A 19518-nucleotide genomic window follows, 5' to 3' on the forward strand; every position below is an offset into this window, starting at 1 on the left:
TAACACAATCTGTTGCAGGCTGTAATAATAACACATTTTTATTCATTTTAGTTTTCTGCTTAATTTACTATCAAACACTTACTATGTTTAATACTTACTTGGTTATTTTTCTTTCTTGTATATATGAACATACATACCCATGAATCGTAATATTCTCTGCTAAAACTCTTCTTTCAATAAGCAGAATTGTTTTCAAGCTAATTTGATTTCATAAACGATTCCATTAATAAACATCAAAATCATCAATAACCTCACCTTACACATGTGTATGCTTCTTTATCATGTTACCAACCGTAGAATCATAGAAACGCATCGAATCGCTCGTGCATTCGTTGCTCTATGGTCTTTGCTCTATAGTTGTAGACTGACACGACCTTAAAACATGCTAATTTTGACGTTTGCGGTCATACAAAGGTCATTGACCTTTGATCATACTTTTAACGGACGCTATGAAGTTGGCGTCGGAACGAGTGTTTAGCTGTCATAAATTGATTGTACATTTCACGGACGACATGAAGTTGTCGCCGACAAGAATAGTTCGGCGAAAAGAGTAGTTTAAATCTGGCAACCGAATATGAAGATCCTATACGATATATAATATATGATGGAGATATCATATTCAAATATTGTCTAGGATCGAATTTGCAAAGATGTTGGCCTTTAACGTCGAGATTTAGGAATTTGCAATAACAAAATTATATTTAATCTCTATGACAAATATTTGAGAAAGAACGAAATATAGTTATTCCAGAACATATTAAAACCAACATTACGGAGTGCTTTGATTTGGTATTCAAGTATTATAAGATCAAGTTTCAAATTGTCATGAGTAGGGTCTCATTTGACTGCAGTTAGTTTTTACTAAATAAAGGCTAGGACGTTAATAATAATAACAAAATAAATTTAAACTAGAATTGAATGTGATAATATAGCCTACTGGCGTTAGGACAAATAAAACAATCAAATTTGCACCCACCTTTTGCAAATTATATACATGTTTAGTGTAATAATAAACATGAGATTATTTTTGCTAACAATATAGCTAGTGTAAATGATAGCAATTCAATAATATCATTTAGCCCAACGAATAATTTTACTAAAATTATATTTAAACAATTTTATTTTAGATCAAATACTAATAATTTCAAAGAATAAAAAAAGAATAGTACTTATTTTATTTAACATTTTTATTAAAAATCAATAATATATAAACATTTTATATTATTTGCAATATGAACCATGCAATAATAACATCCAAAAGATATGAAGCATGAGAAAATTATCGCAAGCCAAAGCCAAACAGAAAGAAGTAGATACTGATTGCTTAATATTTAGATTTTTTATTATTAACTCTTTTATTTACAACTGTCCAGTAAAGGACATTCAGTAAATTTGATGAATTTAGGTGGAAACTTAAAAACTATACTACTTTCACCATCCAAAACCATATTGTTAAATTAATAAGATTTCTATATCTTTCGCAGTTGGAAAAACCATGACAACTGATAAAATGTATTCATGTGCATATAGCTACATTATATTTGCAAAAGCTGCAGGTCATTCTACCTTAGAAAGTCATATGTATTATTTGTCAAATTGACATAAATCAAATATAATGATGCCAATACAATTGGGTTTATTCTCTATTTAAATCCATTTGTATGATTAGTCGATGCAACATATTATAATATCCTATCAAGCAAAGATCATAATATACTGGTTCTTGATTGTGTACCTAAAAGAACAATTTATAAGTTATACAATACAGAACAAATAATCAGTATATGTAAAGCACTACATACCTATAAAATGTTCTCTCGAGCTGAGTGGAGAATTGGGAATGGAAGATGATTAATGTTAAAATGAGTAGGCGGTGTAGCAGTTTGTGAAGATAAATACATGTAGAGAGTTGAGGTTGATGATGAAGAAGGTTGTAGAAGTAAAGACTTGTACGGAGCTAAGATTTATGATAGAAGGTTGTGGAAATAAAGATGTGAAGCCCAAGAATTGAAATTGGAAATGATAGTTAAGATGTAGAGACATGTGAAATGGAAGAAGGTAAATTGAAGTGTGTAAAGGATGTTGAAATAAAATGTGCACGTGAAGGAAAGGATTTGCGAGGAACTATGTGGATGAGCATAGGTGAACGGAGCAATGAAATGATATTGGAGAGTAATGTTGAAGATGTGGACATATGTGAATTGAAAAAAGGTAAATTGAAGTGTGTAAAAGATCTTGCAGGTGAATGGGTTGCTGAAGAACAAGATTTGGCAGAAACAAAGGGTAATGAAGATACATTATTAGTAGCAGCAGGGATACCGTTGTGAATTTATTTAACATGCCTTATTAACGACGATTTCTATTTAAATGTGTTGTTGTGTAATGACCAGACATTAGGCAGTTCAGGTTTTAAACCATGTTTCTGTCTCATGTGCCAAAACAAAAACCCGCGAGTGGCGCAAGGTATCTGGCACTCTCGACAAAATGAATCTCATTCAATATTCATGGCGCAAACTTGATAATAATTGAAGGAATATAATAGAATATACGTAATAACAAATAATGCTAAACTATAAATTAAAATAAAAGTCTAACCTAACCTAAAATCGAAGCCTAACCTAATTTAAACTTTGTGAATAAGGAAGAAATAGGCGTTAAAAAACGTGAAGAAGTACGAATAATAATAAAAAGTAATTAAATATCCAAAAAACAATTAAACCTAATTGAAACTATACTAAAATGTATCCTAATCTAATATATCGAATTGAAACTACACTAAAATGTATCCTAATCTTAATATATGGAATATACGGAATGATATAATAACGAGAAAGCCTAAAAGAGTAAACATGAATGTAAATAGCAAAAAAATTAATTAAAAACAACGTAATAATATAATAAACAAGAAAAAGTTCACTTGATAACTAACGACACGGACGCGTCGCAACACGAAAAGAACCGCCATAATATTTGACACGCTGTTGACAGTTGATGTACAGATCTACTTGTTGACAGTTGATGTACAGATCTCCTTGTTGACAGTTGAAGTACGGTCAAATTAAATGGCCGATTAGCAGTATTTACTGGCTCCTGGTAGACTGTGGTGAGAACTCAAACTATGGTAAAATGTCAAAATGAAAAAGCCAACTGGAGTGCAATAAATAAGAACCTACTTTCAAATACCCTGGAAACATAGATAAAAGAAGAGTATATAGATCGCTCTCTCGGGCCACATTTCGTTGCCACGTTTTTCGGTCAAAACTGTCAATTTGCCCGGGTTAGTTTCCCTCTCCCAATGTAGATGGCGCCAGCGTCGACCATGGGTGCGAATATAAAATGCTGAAGAAATGCACCAATATTATATAGACTGTTTGAATTCAATTTTTTTTTTTAAATTAAAAAACCAAAATTGAATATAAAAAGCGTATAATTTCAACATGACATGTTACATTATACTATTACAATACATATTTATAAGATATGCAATTTGCATAAATGTATATATATATTTGGTATAATACACATATATAATGTGTACTGTATTTAAATATATATATATATATATATATATATATATATACATTGTATATATATACATTGCTATTATATATATACTTATATCTATATATATATATATATATATATATACATTGTATATATATATACTCTATATAATATAACATTGTATATATATATATATATATATATATACATTGTGTCTATATTATATATATATATATATATACATTGTGTATATATATTATATATATCTCTCTATACATTGTGTCTTATATCTATACATTGTGTAGATATATATATATATATACATTTGTGTATATATATATATATATATATACATTGTGTATATATATTCTATATACATTGTGTATATATATATATATACATTGTGTTATATATATATATATATCCTTGTGTAATATATATATATATATATATATGAGTGAGTTCTTGAGGGCGATACATCAAACAAAGAAAAGCCAAAGATTTATAAAATAATCTTTATTTCCACACGTTTCGACATTCAATTTAATGTCATCATCAGTGGATATTACGTTGGTTGGTTACATATAGAGAAGTGTACACAGCACTAGAGATTGGCACTAACATTTATACAACTAACTTGTCAGCACTATGCATTTTTTATATAATTTTTTTGTATGATGTAAACAGAAAAATGATAGTTTTATTGAACAAAAATGTAAGTAGAATTATGTAATTTCTGCCACGACTTCTGTACTTTGCTAGTACCGAGGCATGTATATGATACATGCCTCGGTACTAGCAAAGTACAGAAGTCGTGGCAGAAATTACATAATTCTACTTACATTTTTGTTCAATAAACTATCATTTTTCTGTTTACATCATACAAAAAATATAATATAAAAATGCATAGTGCTGACAAGTTAGTTGTATAAATGTTAGTGCCAATCTCTAGTGCTGTGTACACTTCTCTATATGTAACCAACCAACGTAATATCCACTGATGATGACATTAAATTGAATGTCGAAACGTTTGGAAATAAAGATTATTTATAAATCTTTGGCTTTTCTTTGTTTTGATGTATCGCCCTCAAAAACTCACTCATATATTTCAACATCAAAATTAACTACTAAATCATATATATATATATATACATTGTGTATATATATATATATATATACATTGTATATATATATAATATACGTTGTGTATATATATATATATATATATATACATTGTATATATATATATATATATATATATATACATTGTATATATATATATATATATACATTGTATATATATATATATATACATTGTATATATATATATATATATATATATATATATAAATTGCACATAAATGTATGACGATTAGTGAGCTTTATAAACTATGCGCAAATAGCATAGAAACGTACATGAATGTATATATTATCCACTGTGTATGTGCATATATATATATATATATATATATATATATATATATATATATATATGATTACAATAGATGCTACTAAGCTTTATAAACCATGTACAAATGGCATAGAAATGTACATACATGTACACATTATATATATATATATATATATATACATAAATTGCACATAAATGTATGATGATTAGTGAGCTTTATGAACCATGTGCAAATAGCATAGAAACGTACATAAATGTATATATTATCCACTGTGTATGTGCATATATATATATAATATATATATATATATATATATATCATATATGATTACAATAGATGCTACTAAGCTTTATAAACTATGTTTCAAATAGAAATGTAGCATAGAATGTACATACATGTACACATTATATATATATATAATATATATATTATATATATATAAATTGCACATAAATGTATGACGATTAGTGAGCTTTATGAACTATGCACAAATAGCATAGAAACGTACATAAATGTATATATTATCCACTGTGTATGTGCATATATATATATATATATATATATATATATATATATTTTAAGCTAGCTTTACTCTAGCATTAATTAATTAATAAAACACCTTTTACTTCATACAACACATTTAATAATTCACCAAATTAACACAACGCCGAACTGTTCAACACTCAAGTTACCGCCAGACCGACTCGCACACAGATACATACATCTGTTCCGTAAGGGATCAGACACTCTACATATGACACACCATAGAGCACATACACGTCAGGATAGACACTCTTGGCCGTTATATTCAAATGACACACATACAATATTATAGTTCGGCCAATCCTGACCTCACAGGCGTCCCCGACTGATGAGATCTAATACAACAGTAATCTAAATCTAATATTACAACACAAATCATAAAACCATTACAACACAAATCATAAACCATTACAACATAAATCATATTTCATTCACTTATTGTCTCTACCAACTTTGTCGCCATCACTTATTGTCCTTATACGCCTATTATTTTTATACACTTATTTAATTTTAGTTCTAGCTTATTTCTACGAATCATCTCTAACACCCTACGCAACACTTCAATATTCTCCTCAATTGTTTCTGTGGCCATTAGTAAATCGTTCATGTACACTATAACTTCACAGTTCATCACAAAACAACGAAAAATGTCACTTACATATCTCATAGATACATTCGGGCTATTACAATACCCAAATGGCATACGGTTGTATTCATATTCTCCCTGTGCACACCCCAAGCTAGTGTATTTTCTACTAGTCTCAGCCACCACCACATGAAAGAAAGCGTTCTCCAGATCTAGCTTCGTAAAATACCTCTTAGACTTCGGTGAGTCCAAGCAAACATCTATTCTTGGACTGGGGTAAGGATCGCGCACCACCCGTTTTTCAGTCTCCAAATATTCCTCTCTGACCAGATCTCCTACTGTCGCGACCACTCCATAGCCATGCATTTCAAATGCAGTCTCTGGCTCTTCCTGTTTTTCAGTCTCCAAATCTTCTGCTGTCGCTATCGCTCCATAGCCATGCATCTCGAATGCAGTCTCTGTTTCTTCAGGCTTTTCACTCTCCAAATATTCCTTTTCTACCAGATCTCCTGCTGTCGCTATCACTCCATAGTCATGCATTTCGAATGCAGTCTCTGGTTCCTCCGGTTTTTCACTCTCCAGGTCTTCTACTGTCGCTACCACTTCGTAGTCATTTTCATCTGATATATTTATATTTGCTCCGTCTGTGGTAATCTCACCATCAATCGCCAATATTTCGTTAACTCGAAATGTAGTGCTGTCAGGCGCCACCTGCGCCGTACTCCGGACATTTTTGCAGAATCTCTGCTGATGCTCCTTTGAGCCACAGTCGTAGCACGCCACTCCATCGTTCTTCGGTTTGATGCACCTGGACGCCATATGTCCCACTCCGCCACAATTAAAACACCTCACCGTAGGATATGTGCCTTGTGTTTCCACTCTAGGAAACACTGTTGGCTGTACCCTCGTAGGCGGCATCATATTGCATCCGCGTTCCTCCGCTGTCAACTCATTCATTACACCTAGCAGAGTTGCTAAATCCTTAAATTGGCTCATCTTGGCTTGAGCCTGGAGTGGCGGGTTGTCGAAGCCGTCTATCATATAAGCCAGTAGATCGGACTCCATAAAACCCAACCTATTCCCTAGCGCCATCTTCTCCTGAAAGTATGCGCTAAACGGTTCCTGTTTTCGCCACCTCCGAGACTCAAAGCGCTTCATTCTAGTCATCCTGTCTTCTCCATTTTTGAAAAACGCTGTTAGCACCCTCTTCAGCTCGTCGTATGAATATGTCGCATACTCTGCCTTGCTGTCATATAATCGCCTCGCCCGCCCCGACAGCTTCGATGTTATCAGCACCGCCATCTTTTTCTTAGGCACCTCGTATGCATCCCGGACGGTCTCAACCCGTTCAAACCACGCCTCGATGCATTGCTCAGACGACCCGTCGAATATCGGTATCGTCGCCAACCACTCGCTGCTCGAGATGCTATCGTTTTTATTACTGGTTGTCGCCCTAATAAGATTAATCAAGTCCGTCAACGATAGCACTCTTAAGGCTTCGGGCACCAAGCTCTCAGCATCACCACCAGTAGCCATCTCACCAAATCTTATTTTATTTCCGCAATCTCCAGTTTTTAATTACACACATCGCAGCTCCGCGACTCGCCAACGTCAATATTACGCCCTGCTTTTGATATTTTCTCTCCACTCTGTTCTTATTTTGGTTACCCACGTGCTAACCTCACTTTAGCACAACACACAAACACACAAAACTTACAAAATAACACCCGCACTTGTACGATAGCGAAGCACACCTTGCTTTCTATCGCACCCCGTAATTATAATCCTCCTGATTAATAACACGGGCACTCCAAAAAAAAGATTACTGAAATCGCCTATTTCAATAATCCACACCAATAATGTTCTCTAATAAAATTCTCCACGTTTTGATCCAATCCCACTTCTGAGCTTTAAGCCAGCTTTACTCTAGCATTAATTAATTAATAAAACACCTTTTACTTCATACAACACATTTAATAATTCACCAAATTAACACAACGCCGAACTGTTCAACACTCAAGTTACCGCCAGACCGACTCGCACACAGATACATACATCTGTTCCGTAAGGGATCAGACACTCTACATATGACACACCATAGAGCACATACACGTCAGGATAGACACTCTTGGCCGTTATATTCAAATGACACACATACAATATTATAATATATATATATATCATATATGATTACAATAGATGCTACTAAGCTTTATACACTATGTACAAATGGCATAGAAATGTACATACATGTACACATTATCCACTATATATATATATATATATATATATATATATATATATATATGTTGAAAAAGTTTAAATTTGATGTTAAAATGTATGATTGATTTCTTGGAGGGCGTAACATCAAGTAAAAAAAGAGAGTGAAGTAAAGATTTTTTTCAAAACATCTTTATTATTCCATACGTTTCGACGTAAAATTCTACGTCATCTTCAGTGGTTCTACAATTTAAAAAACAAAAAGGAAACGTTACAATTTGAATATACATAAGCAATAGTAAAAAGAAAAGTTTTTAACTAAAGAGAATTGCAAAAAACATTACTTACTTGAATTATTTATATTATCACTAACACATATTAATTTAACTTGTAAAAATTATTAATTATAGACAAGCACTAACTGTCAGTAATTTCTTTTTTTAAATAAAAAGAATAAAAGATAAAAAGTGATTACTAAATAAAATATTATACGTAATACACTTGTATCCGAGGCACAGTGCCAAACAGAATAATATGTTTGTAAGTGTTTGAGATGTGAAGTCAAAATTTTAGAAAAAACAAACACATGTGCTGGTTTTTGAACGAACGTCTTGGCGCGCTAAGCAAGTGTGCGTAATAGTGTTGTGCAACCGTGGTGTTAGGTATTCGATATGAGTTGGGAGACATTATTTAGAACAAATTGGTAATTTTCGCAAATGAAGCTAGTGTCTGTGCGTTTATTTAAACAATTATTTCTGTTCAAGAAAATGTAGGACGATTCTGAAAAGCGCCTTTGTGAGACTTTCGATTCGTGATGAAGAACCTTTGCGTCATAAAATTGAAAGTATGGTTATTTAGTTTTAAATGTTCTGTGATCATTGTTTGCCCTTGATTTTTGTTTTTTGAATTATTATCGTGTTGTTTCAATCGTTTGATAAGGTTCTGTCCTGTTTCGCCAATATAGGTGGAATCACAGTCATTGCAAGATATTTTATAGACCACATTGGATACTCGTTCTAAACTAGTGCGCGGTTTTAAATTTGAGAAGAGGGAGTTGAGAGTTAAATCGATGTTGCATACTAAACGGAGATTTGCGTTGTAAAAAAGTTTTTTCCACATCGGATAAAGTTCTTTGATGTAAGGAAGGCAAATGGTACCTTCAAAATTATTGTCTTTTGTGGAAATTAAACTTAGGTTGGGGTTAGTTATTTTGTTTTTTAAAAAAGTGAGTCTATTGTTTGTGACGGATTTTATAAGATGTGGGGGATAGGAATTTTGTGTAAGGGTTTTGAAAATTAAATCTAAATTTGAGGTCCAAAATTGTTCGTTAGAAAGGAGGATAGCATGGTCTACAAGATTAATGATAGTACCTATTTTCATGTTAGAGGGGTGGTAAGAGTGAAAATTTAAGTACCTACCTGACCAAGTAGGTTTTTGGTACCAGTTAGTGATAATGCGGTTGTCTGTGTTTTTAATGATTTTGACATCCAAGAAGCTGATAGAGTTATTTTGTTCTTTTTCAAAAGTGAACTGAATGTGTTTGTTAAACGAATTGAAAGAATGAAGCAATAAGTCAAAATTTTGGGGAGGTATACAAGTGATAATGTCATCAACATATCTGTAATAAAAATAAGTGTCTATGTTGATGGAATTAAAGACTCTAGTTTCTAAATGTTGTAAGGATAATTCGGCTAGGGCAGGGGATATAGAAGAGCCCATGGGAGTGCCAAAAATTTGAAGATAAAAACTGTCATTATATATATATTATATATATATATATATATATATATATATATATATATATATATATATATATATATATATATGATATAATAATATATAATATATATATATATAATAATAATATAATATATATATATATATATATATATATATATATATATGATAATAATCATAATAATATATATATATATATATATATATATATATGTACATATGGTTGTTCAATGTCTTGTGTGGACAGGGTGGTGTGTCCAAGCCTCGCTTTCTTGTATTCCAATTGCAGCACTGCAAAATGAAATGGCCATTTCATATCACACACTATTCTTCCCTGAATTGAGATTGAGTTTTAGCTCACAGACCTGCCCTAAGGCACAGACTCCTATTATGTGTGTGTGTGTTTGTTTTCATGTCAAAAAACTATCTAAATTATATATTTTTTTCTAGATTGCTAGAAAATTTGAATATAATTTAGACATTATCTATACCATATAACTAAAGTATTGAGAATTGATCCGAATAATAAATACCAAACAAAAGAGATAGAAGTTACTAGAACTCTCTTAATGCGCTCAAAAGGTAACTTAAAATCCTATAAGTCTTTCTCATGGAATAAAGCATGGCAGAATCAATGTTAATAGTTCGGACTAACAATAGCATAAATCTAAGAACCGACACAAATATTTTACATGACACTTATATAAACATCATTAATAATTTATAAATTTTTTCATTTATCTTATTCTTTTCAATAAATTAATTTGTTTTTTCATTTTTATCGATTTTGTATGCGATAGCACTCCTTTTGTTTACATTATAATAATACCCTCTCTGTCTCCATCTATATAAGTACTTCAAAGGGTATGGGCGTGTTTCCATACAGAATTGGCCCCACCCTGGTATTTAAATAATTTTGATGTCATTTTGTAGGTATTTTCGAGAAAATACGACATACCAAATTTCAAATCCGTAGCTCATCATTTGGCCGAGATATCAGTGAAAACATGTGAAAGTGGCCCCTTTTTTCAAACTCACTTTTTGTCGGAAATATGAGAGATATCGAAAAAATGTTAACGTCATTCTATTTATACTGATCTTGTCTATGTTGTTCATAACAAATAATGTGAAAAAATTATTTGTTAGTGTGAGAAAAAGTGAAAATAATTTTTTGTTTTGAATTTTCGGGTAGTGCGGTTGTTTGGACTAATTTTTAATTAGCATCATTAGAAGGGCTATTGAATTTTCTTTTGGTGTGCAAAATTTTGTTTTATTTCATGTGGTAGAACACATTCAAAATTAGAAAAAACCTGAGCAAGTACATGCTCGCGCTCATATAGCGCCCGTGTAAGTCGTCTCTCATTCGCAACGACTAGCAACAGCATTGCTCGCCGCGCGTCTTGATAAATTAAAACATTCTTAATAAAACACAAGATATATACATTTATATTTTGAATAATTATATATTTATATGTATATGTATAATAACTATTTTTATATAATTAAATATATATTATTTATATATTGCACAAGTATATTATATGATTTAATCATCATTAATAATTTATTAATTATTAATATTAATTATTAAGACCACTAAATAAATAAAATATAGATTGATAAAAAATATACATAATAATAGTATATCGGTATAGGATTACTATTCATGCTACAGTAATGTATACAAATGCAAGTATGGTAAGTTAGTCATAAATATATTAAATAATATCTTGAAGTTTTTTTTTAAATTAAATATTATATATTATTATTTAAATTAAAGATTATATTTTCAATATATTCTATGAAATGGAATTACTCTACTTATAAACGATATTAGAAAATTCGCGGCATTATGATTATATATTGTATTGTGGTAACAACTAAATTATATACTAATCAAATTAAATTGATACTAAAATATAAGAAAAGTGCAAAATCGACTGGTACAAAGGTGTAGATCACACAAAAATTAAAAAAAACATTATTCATTTAATAATTATTAAAAACTTCGTGATTAGTTAAATTCGAAAATTATATTAATTTTATTCTATCTGTATTTTGTTATATTATGTGTGGTTTATGCGAGCAAAATTTCAAATATCGTTTTAATTAAGGATGATACACAATAGTGCAGTAGTTCAATAATTATTATGAGTATTTATAAGTAGAGTAATTCCATTTCATAGAATATATTGAAAATATAATCTTTAATTTAAATAATAATATATAATATTTAATTTAAAAAAAAACTTCAAGATATTATTTAATATATTTATGACTAACTTAGTATACCATACTTGCATTTGTATACATTACTGTAGCATGAATAGTAATCCTATACCGATATACTATTATTATGTATATTTTTTATCAATCTATATTTTATTTATTTAGTGGTCTTAATAATTAATATTAATAATTAATAAATTATTAATGATGATTAAATCATATAATATACTTGTGCAATATATAAATAATATATATTTAATTATATAAAAATAGTTATTATACATATACATATAAATATATAATTATTCAAAATATAAATGTATATATCTTGTGTTTTATTAAAAATGTTTTAATTTATCAAGACGCGCGGCGAGCAATGCTGTTGCTAGTCGTTGCGAATGAGAGACGACTTACACGGGCGCTATATGAGCGCGAGCATGTACTTGCTCAGGTTTTTTCTAATTTTGAATGTGTTCTACCACATGAAATAAAACAAAATTTTGCACACCAAAAGAAAATTCAATAGCCCTTCTAATGATGCTAATTAAAAATTAGTCCAAACAACCGCACTACCCGAAAATTCAAAACAAAAAATTATTTTCACTTTTTCTCACACTAACAAATAATTTTTTCACATTATTTGTTATGAACAACATAGACAAGATCAGTATAAATAGAATGACGTTAACATTTTTTCGATATCTCTCATATTTCCGACAAAAAGTGAGTTTGAAAAAAGGGGCCACTTTCACATGTTCTCACTGATATCTCGGCCAAATGATGAGCTACGGATTTGAAATTTGGTATGTCGTATTTTCTCGAAAATACCTATAAAATGACATCAAAATTATTTAAATACCAGGGTGGGGCCAATTCTGTATGGAAACACGCCCATACCCTTTGTTTAGAATATTTCTGTAAGTGTTATATGTTTCTTTAGTACTGTGTCAAGCATTGCAAGGAATAGTTGGTGTTTTTTGTATACCAAAAATTAAATGAAATTTAAATAAATTATTAAAGAATGTGTAGTATATAAGTAACTGTTTTTGAAATTACACTGAAGATGAGACACACCATGGTCTCGAAACGTCTGTAATCATAAAATAAAGTTGTGTTAAACAAATCTGAGTGCTGTTTTGTTCATATTAAACAATTAATATTCGTTCCACTCATATCATAAAATTCTATATATATATATATATATATATATATATATATATATATATATATATACATATACATATACACACATATATATATATATATATATATATATATACATACATATACATATACACACAAACACATATATATATATATATATATATATATATATATATATGTACATATGGTTGTTCAATGTCTTGTGTGGACAGGGTGGTGTGTCCAAGCCTCGCTTTCTTGTATTCAAAAATAGCCCAATTGCAGCACTGCAAAATGAAATGACAATTTCATATCACACACTATTCTTCCCTGATTAAGATCGAGTTCTAGCTCACAGACCTGCCCAAGGGCACAGACTCCTATTATGTGTGTGTGTGTGCTTTCATGTCAAAAAACTATCTAAATTATATATATCTTTTTCTAGATTTCTAGAAAATTTAAATATAATTTAGACATTATCTATACCATATAACTGAAGTATTGAGAATTGATCTGAATAATAAATACCAAACAAGAGATAGAAGTTACTAGAACTCTCTTAATGCGCTCAAAAGGTAACTTAAAATCCCAGCAACAACAATTCAAAAAGGTCATAAATTTGTATTGCAATCAAAAAAGAGGAACATATTCAAAAATAAGGAATAAAATTTATGCCTAAGATATTCTTGTAAAACAACTCTGTTTATATTCATCTTGGTGCTCAATCAAATAATGATTAAGTTACATTAAATCTATGTATAGTCTCTATCTGAAAACCTTTTCTGCACATTGTGTTAATCTGCTTTAAAATGTTGAACAAAATATCATTATCATCATTATCACAAAGAAAAAGAAATCATTATGTTCTCATAACAGTAACTGGCAAAAGTTCAAGAAAGTTATATGCAAACACATTTGCCAATTTAATTAAAAGATAAAACCAAAATTACTTTCATCTGAAAACCATATCAACAGCTTACTAAAATGAATTACTGTATGGGTATGTCATTTGAAAACTATTTTGCTGTTATCCGGTAAATTATTGTACAATTCATGATCTATATACTTCTCGATATCTGTTAAACGTATTATCACCAATAATAAATAGAAATAAGCTGTATAGCAAAATATACTCCATGAAGTAGCCACTTATTTACAATTTCTACATTTGCTAAAACATTTAACAACTTCATTATTTATTACTATAAATTTATAAAAAAAAACACATTCATGAAACAATCACAAAAAATATGAACATTGCGCACAGTTCAAGTATCAACTATTTGATTTGAAAAATTTTGAAAAAGACAAGAGCATGATCAGCAAATAAACTTTCCCTACCATTTGCCAGTTCTGAAAACCAACAATATGATCCTTTTAACAGTCGTAAAATAATGCAGATGATAATGATATTTCATCAAACATCAGAATACAGTTTTTGCTATTCAAATATTTTTTCTCTGCCATAGCTGAACCCAATGTTTGGAAAACAGTCTCATTAATACCACTATACAAAGGAATTGCTGAGAGCAACTTTCTCAATGTTTGAGGAGCAGGCAAAACAAATATTTTTCTCCACAAGTAATAACCTCTTGGAGTAATTTTATGCAGAGTTAAAGCAAGAATTTTATTATTAAGTGTAAATTTTCAACCTTTTGGCTTTTTCGTATGTTCTCTTAGTTGACTTAATATAAAATTAGGAGCACTCTTATTTAATGTTGCTGGGAGACAAGCAAAATTTTCAGCACATTTGAGACTTTCTCGTAACTCCTGCCTCAATGTTTTTTTTGTATATTTATCCTTCTGATTTCTTTTCTCAACACATTTGTTATATTGTATAAATTTTGTTATTTTCATAACTGGTCTCTGCACGGCTTATATCTTGAGTTAAGAACCTCTGCTAAAAAGAAATAAATCTAGAATCATTTGCTACGAACATAAATTGTAGTATAAAAAATTTTAAATAACAAATCTTTCAGGGACGGTTTTCCTTCTTCGGTTTTGCCTTTCTTTTGGCTTCAACATTCCTTGTTGCTCTACTGCTGTAAAGTCCAAGAAAGGCACAATAAAATGTTATATTAGAATAATATAAACAGATGAAAGCTCATTTAATGATAAAAGTTATTTACTTTGCCTGTCCATATCATTCACGCATGCATTATGAGACGATTCAAACATTCCTTGTGTCTCTACTAGTGTAGAGTCCAAGAAAGCTACAATAAAATGTTATATTAGAATAATACAAAAAAGTGTTATAAAAAGAATAATTTTTCAATAACATACCTTCCAGAAAGGGATTTAGTAAGACGGGTGTCTTGTATTTATAACCTTAAAATTCCTAGCATTGATACTGTTAAATGCCTCAGTTATTAAGCTACAATAAAAAATTATATCAGAAGTGCTAGTAATACATGCGAGTATTTTGTTGTGTGCATATTGACAAAACTTCTTATTCCCCTAGTTGATTGATAAAACTTCTTATTCCCCTAGTTCTCACCATCAGTGCTCAGCCCGGGCTCCAGTTATTTTACTAATCATTTTACAAATTATGTCATTTTCTGCAGAAAATACATGCATTTTTGCATATTTGTTGGTGTTCCGCATTGTTGTACACCGCACTTTCACATGATATTTGTTATGCTGCGTCCCCACTGCACGAATCCGTGCGGCGAATCCTGTTCGCGACGCACGCATGCGTTGGCTCTTGTGCGCGACGCACACTGCGAGCAATTTGATACATTTGAAACTTTTAGGATTCCATAATATTTTTTTTCTTGGTACAGTTCAATTATAAGAAGTGTAAAAAAGTATAACATCTTCTCTACGCATATCCATTTTCAAAATTGAGGATAAGATGAAATATCTCAATGCCTTCACTGTACAATTGAACTTATACCGTAGCACAGATCAACGTTTACGTACAAGTTCAAAGAAATAACGTATACGGATACAGAGGCAGGCTGACCAACAATTATCAGTTTTGAATAAAAATTATTACTTCTGTTCTAAATATAAATACTTGTCAGAAAAGACTTTGAGCAAAAATTCAGTCTGCATATTAATAAGATTTTAAATGATATTTAGCGTAATTGCAAATAATACAATATTACCATTTTTTTTTGAAACATTTAATTTATTTTGAATAATAAATATATGATACGTCATATAAGTAGTAAGAGTATATATATATATATATATACATGATAATATCATGATGATATAAAATTAACTCTGAAATATGATAAATAAAGTCTACCAAAATATATTTTAGTTGGATATACATATATTTCAACATATCTATAACTTAATTACCGATGTATTTCCTATACTAATAGTTAGATAAAATTATAATTAGTACATCAATTTTAATGACTGCTTACTTATTTACATTTTTGATCCGCGCTTTGACGCTAATCCATTAGTGTCGGTTCGGGTATCCTCGGCAGCCCGATGCGTCGGGTTGCTCGCGGCGGGAGCGAGCGCCGCGAACGCAAGCTATTGAAATTTTCGTGTCGCTTCGACCATGTTCGGCAGGGTACGTAATTCTAAAAATAAACCCCCCCTCCCATTTTCAAACAAAAAAAGAAGAAAAAAGTGCGCTATGGACATGCGCAGTGGACAAATTTAAAGGAAATTCGTGCGTTCGCACAGTATCACTCCGCTGCGCAAATTTGTTCGTGACGCACCATTCGCCGCACGGATTCGTAACAGTGGAGACGCGGCATTATAAACTTTTAACAAACATTTGACACTTTGACACTAAAATATTATTCCGCCATATTAGATTCTCAAATATTTTCTTTAGCCCGTTTTGTAGCGCTACCAGCGCTCCAATCGCGGGAGACGGAACTAAAAACGAGATTACAGACACGGTTCCTCATCCAGTCACTGGCGGCCATTTTTTGACACGACAATATACTTCATGAAGAGGTGACAAACAAAGCAGGCGTACCAATATAAAAGTGTAAATAACCCTAGTACATAATGACAGTTCATAGACGTCAATGTGACAGTTACAATTTAATTTCAGCTCTCATATATTAATGTATATCAATATATTATATATATTTAATTTTTTTCTACGATCATAATATTACGTAGAGGATTTAGTACTGTCATAGTATATAGTAATAATCATATTAAGCCTGAAAGTGGTAAAATGTAGTACTTATATAAGAAGTTTTATTCAGTAAGTTAAATAAACGTACAACTGTTTTCTCCGAAAAAGTTATTGTCGTATAAAAATGTGAATAATAATCTGTCGAAATAGTTGTGACGTGCTATTATATAGCTGAAATTTGTTAAATTCTCAATCAATTAGGTGGAGTTCTGTAAGGTACCACAAAGTTTTGTTCAGGCATTTGAAATTATTTCCATCCTTGTTATAAAATTAACAGTACGTATCGTATTGAAAAATTGAACCTAATTTTGGTCAACAAATAAAAGATTAATGCTTTAACATAAGCTTTAGCATTGTTTTTTTTTAATCAAAAATATACTGTTTTTTATAAAAGAAAAACTATTCATTTATAATGATAAAAATTTATTGATATTATAGAACATATTAATATACATATATTTACAATTTAAAACCTATTTCCATAATATTGTTAAAGCATGGTATAATAAATATATTTATGCAAATAATGCAAATACCAATCACATTTAATTAAAATAATTAAATTATTTGTCGTTAGATACAAAAATGCACACATAAGCAGTGTGTTATGATACTGGCAAGGCTATATAATGTATAGATATTTACAATTTGAAACACATTTCCATAACTTGAATGAATGGCATAACTTTAAATAAATTATGCAAATAAAGCAAACATCAATAATAGTTAATTATGAAGATAATTAAATTATTTCCAGCATTAAATGCAAAGAATGCAAAGAATCGGCTACACTTCTTGAATCATTTTTATTTATAAAGGTATCATTTGGTGGTAACACCCGCCTTTTTATATTTCATAAATCTTTCTTCGTTATCATGGAAGCTCTCAGTGGTCTCAGTAATTTTTTGTTATAACAATCTTCACGTATGTTTTTTATAATAAAGTCATGATATACGCCTGCTTTAATTTGATCTGGAAAAAATATATTACAAATGACAAAGAACTAACAACAATGTGATAATTGCATTTATGAAAATAAATTAATTATACCCTTGATGTTTCTGATCAAATTTTGATCCAGCCGCACATATTTTATCTAATTTCCATGTCCCACATGTGTCTTCCAGTAATCAACTTCAACATGTCCGTCATTATACACCATGCACATAATTCGTGAGGGACAAGCATGCCCAATTTTTTGCTACCCCTTAAACATGTTTCCTTTGTTTGGTGACTGTGTGATCGATGGCGATTATAATATTGAATGGTGCAGCAATTGTCTTTTGTTATGTATGCTGCAGTGTCCTTCACATATGACGTAATACTGTTCTGTTCCATCTCAGTTTTCCAGCTGTAAAAATCTATATCAAATGATGAAATTATAGAAATGTTTGTTGAAAATCTTCATAATTAAAAGTTGACAAACCATTAATAGAAGAAAACAGTTTGTCTTTGTGTTCAATATTGATGTGATGATGACATTCAATATGTTTTTGTAGTGCGCTGTACCGTGTGTAAGCATTCCCGCAATCCTCAATGGGGCAAGTAATTCTGAGAACCCTTGGAGAACCTATAAATGAACAATTATGGTAACTTTGTGGATTTAATATTAAATATATTTAAATAATACTTATATTTTAATACCTGTAAAATGTTCTGAGTACAGCGAAGCATTATCTTGGGGTCTGGGTCGCGTTGGGGTCACTGGAAAGAATGTGAGCGATATGGATGATTGGGAAAGTAGTGGGGAAGATGGTTGTCGAATAAAGGAAACAGTATTGGAATTAGCGGTTGTCATATGAATTGGTGAAGCAGGAAGCGCATCCGAGTGGAAGGATGTTGTAGGAATTGGTGAAGCAAGAAAAGCATATGAATGGAAGGATGTCGTAGGGATTGATGTAGCAGGAAGAGCATGATGGAAGGATGTCGTTGGTATTGGTGAAGAAGCAAATGATGTAGAAGGATTTGGCAAAGCAGGAAGAGTTGTGTAAGAAGTTTTTGAAGCAGTAAGGGTACATGAATAA

General features: G+C 30.6%; 1 protein-coding gene and 1 long non-coding RNA gene across 2 annotated transcripts; both read right to left on the minus strand.

Moving 5' to 3' along the window:
- Nucleotides 1-14971: 14971 nt before the first annotated feature.
- Nucleotides 14972-15727, minus strand: LOC113366296. Its single transcript, XR_003366270.1, has 3 exons — nt 15658-15727; nt 15504-15587; nt 14972-15416 (listed from the first exon to the last, which is right to left on the minus strand). It is a non-coding gene; the product is annotated as an uncharacterized LOC113366296 (long non-coding RNA).
- Nucleotides 15728-18703: 2976 nt separating this feature from the next.
- LOC113366288 lies at nt 18704-19391 on the minus strand. Its single transcript, XM_026607873.1, has 3 exons — nt 19139-19391; nt 18921-19064; nt 18704-18845 (listed from the first exon to the last, which is right to left on the minus strand). Exons 1-3 carry the CDS (start codon nt 19290-19292, stop codon nt 18802-18804), a joined length of 342 nt encoding a protein of 113 aa, XP_026463658.1. The 5' UTR covers nt 19293-19391; the 3' UTR covers nt 18704-18801.
- Between the last annotated feature and the right edge of the window lie 127 nt (nt 19392-19518).

Source organism: Ctenocephalides felis, unplaced genomic scaffold, assembly GCF_003426905.1.
Source record: "Ctenocephalides felis isolate EL2017-DRISC unplaced genomic scaffold, ASM342690v1 CF-g0.4_SCAFFOLD_00570, whole genome shotgun sequence".
NCBI lineage: Eukaryota > Metazoa > Arthropoda > Insecta > Siphonaptera > Pulicidae > Ctenocephalides > Ctenocephalides felis.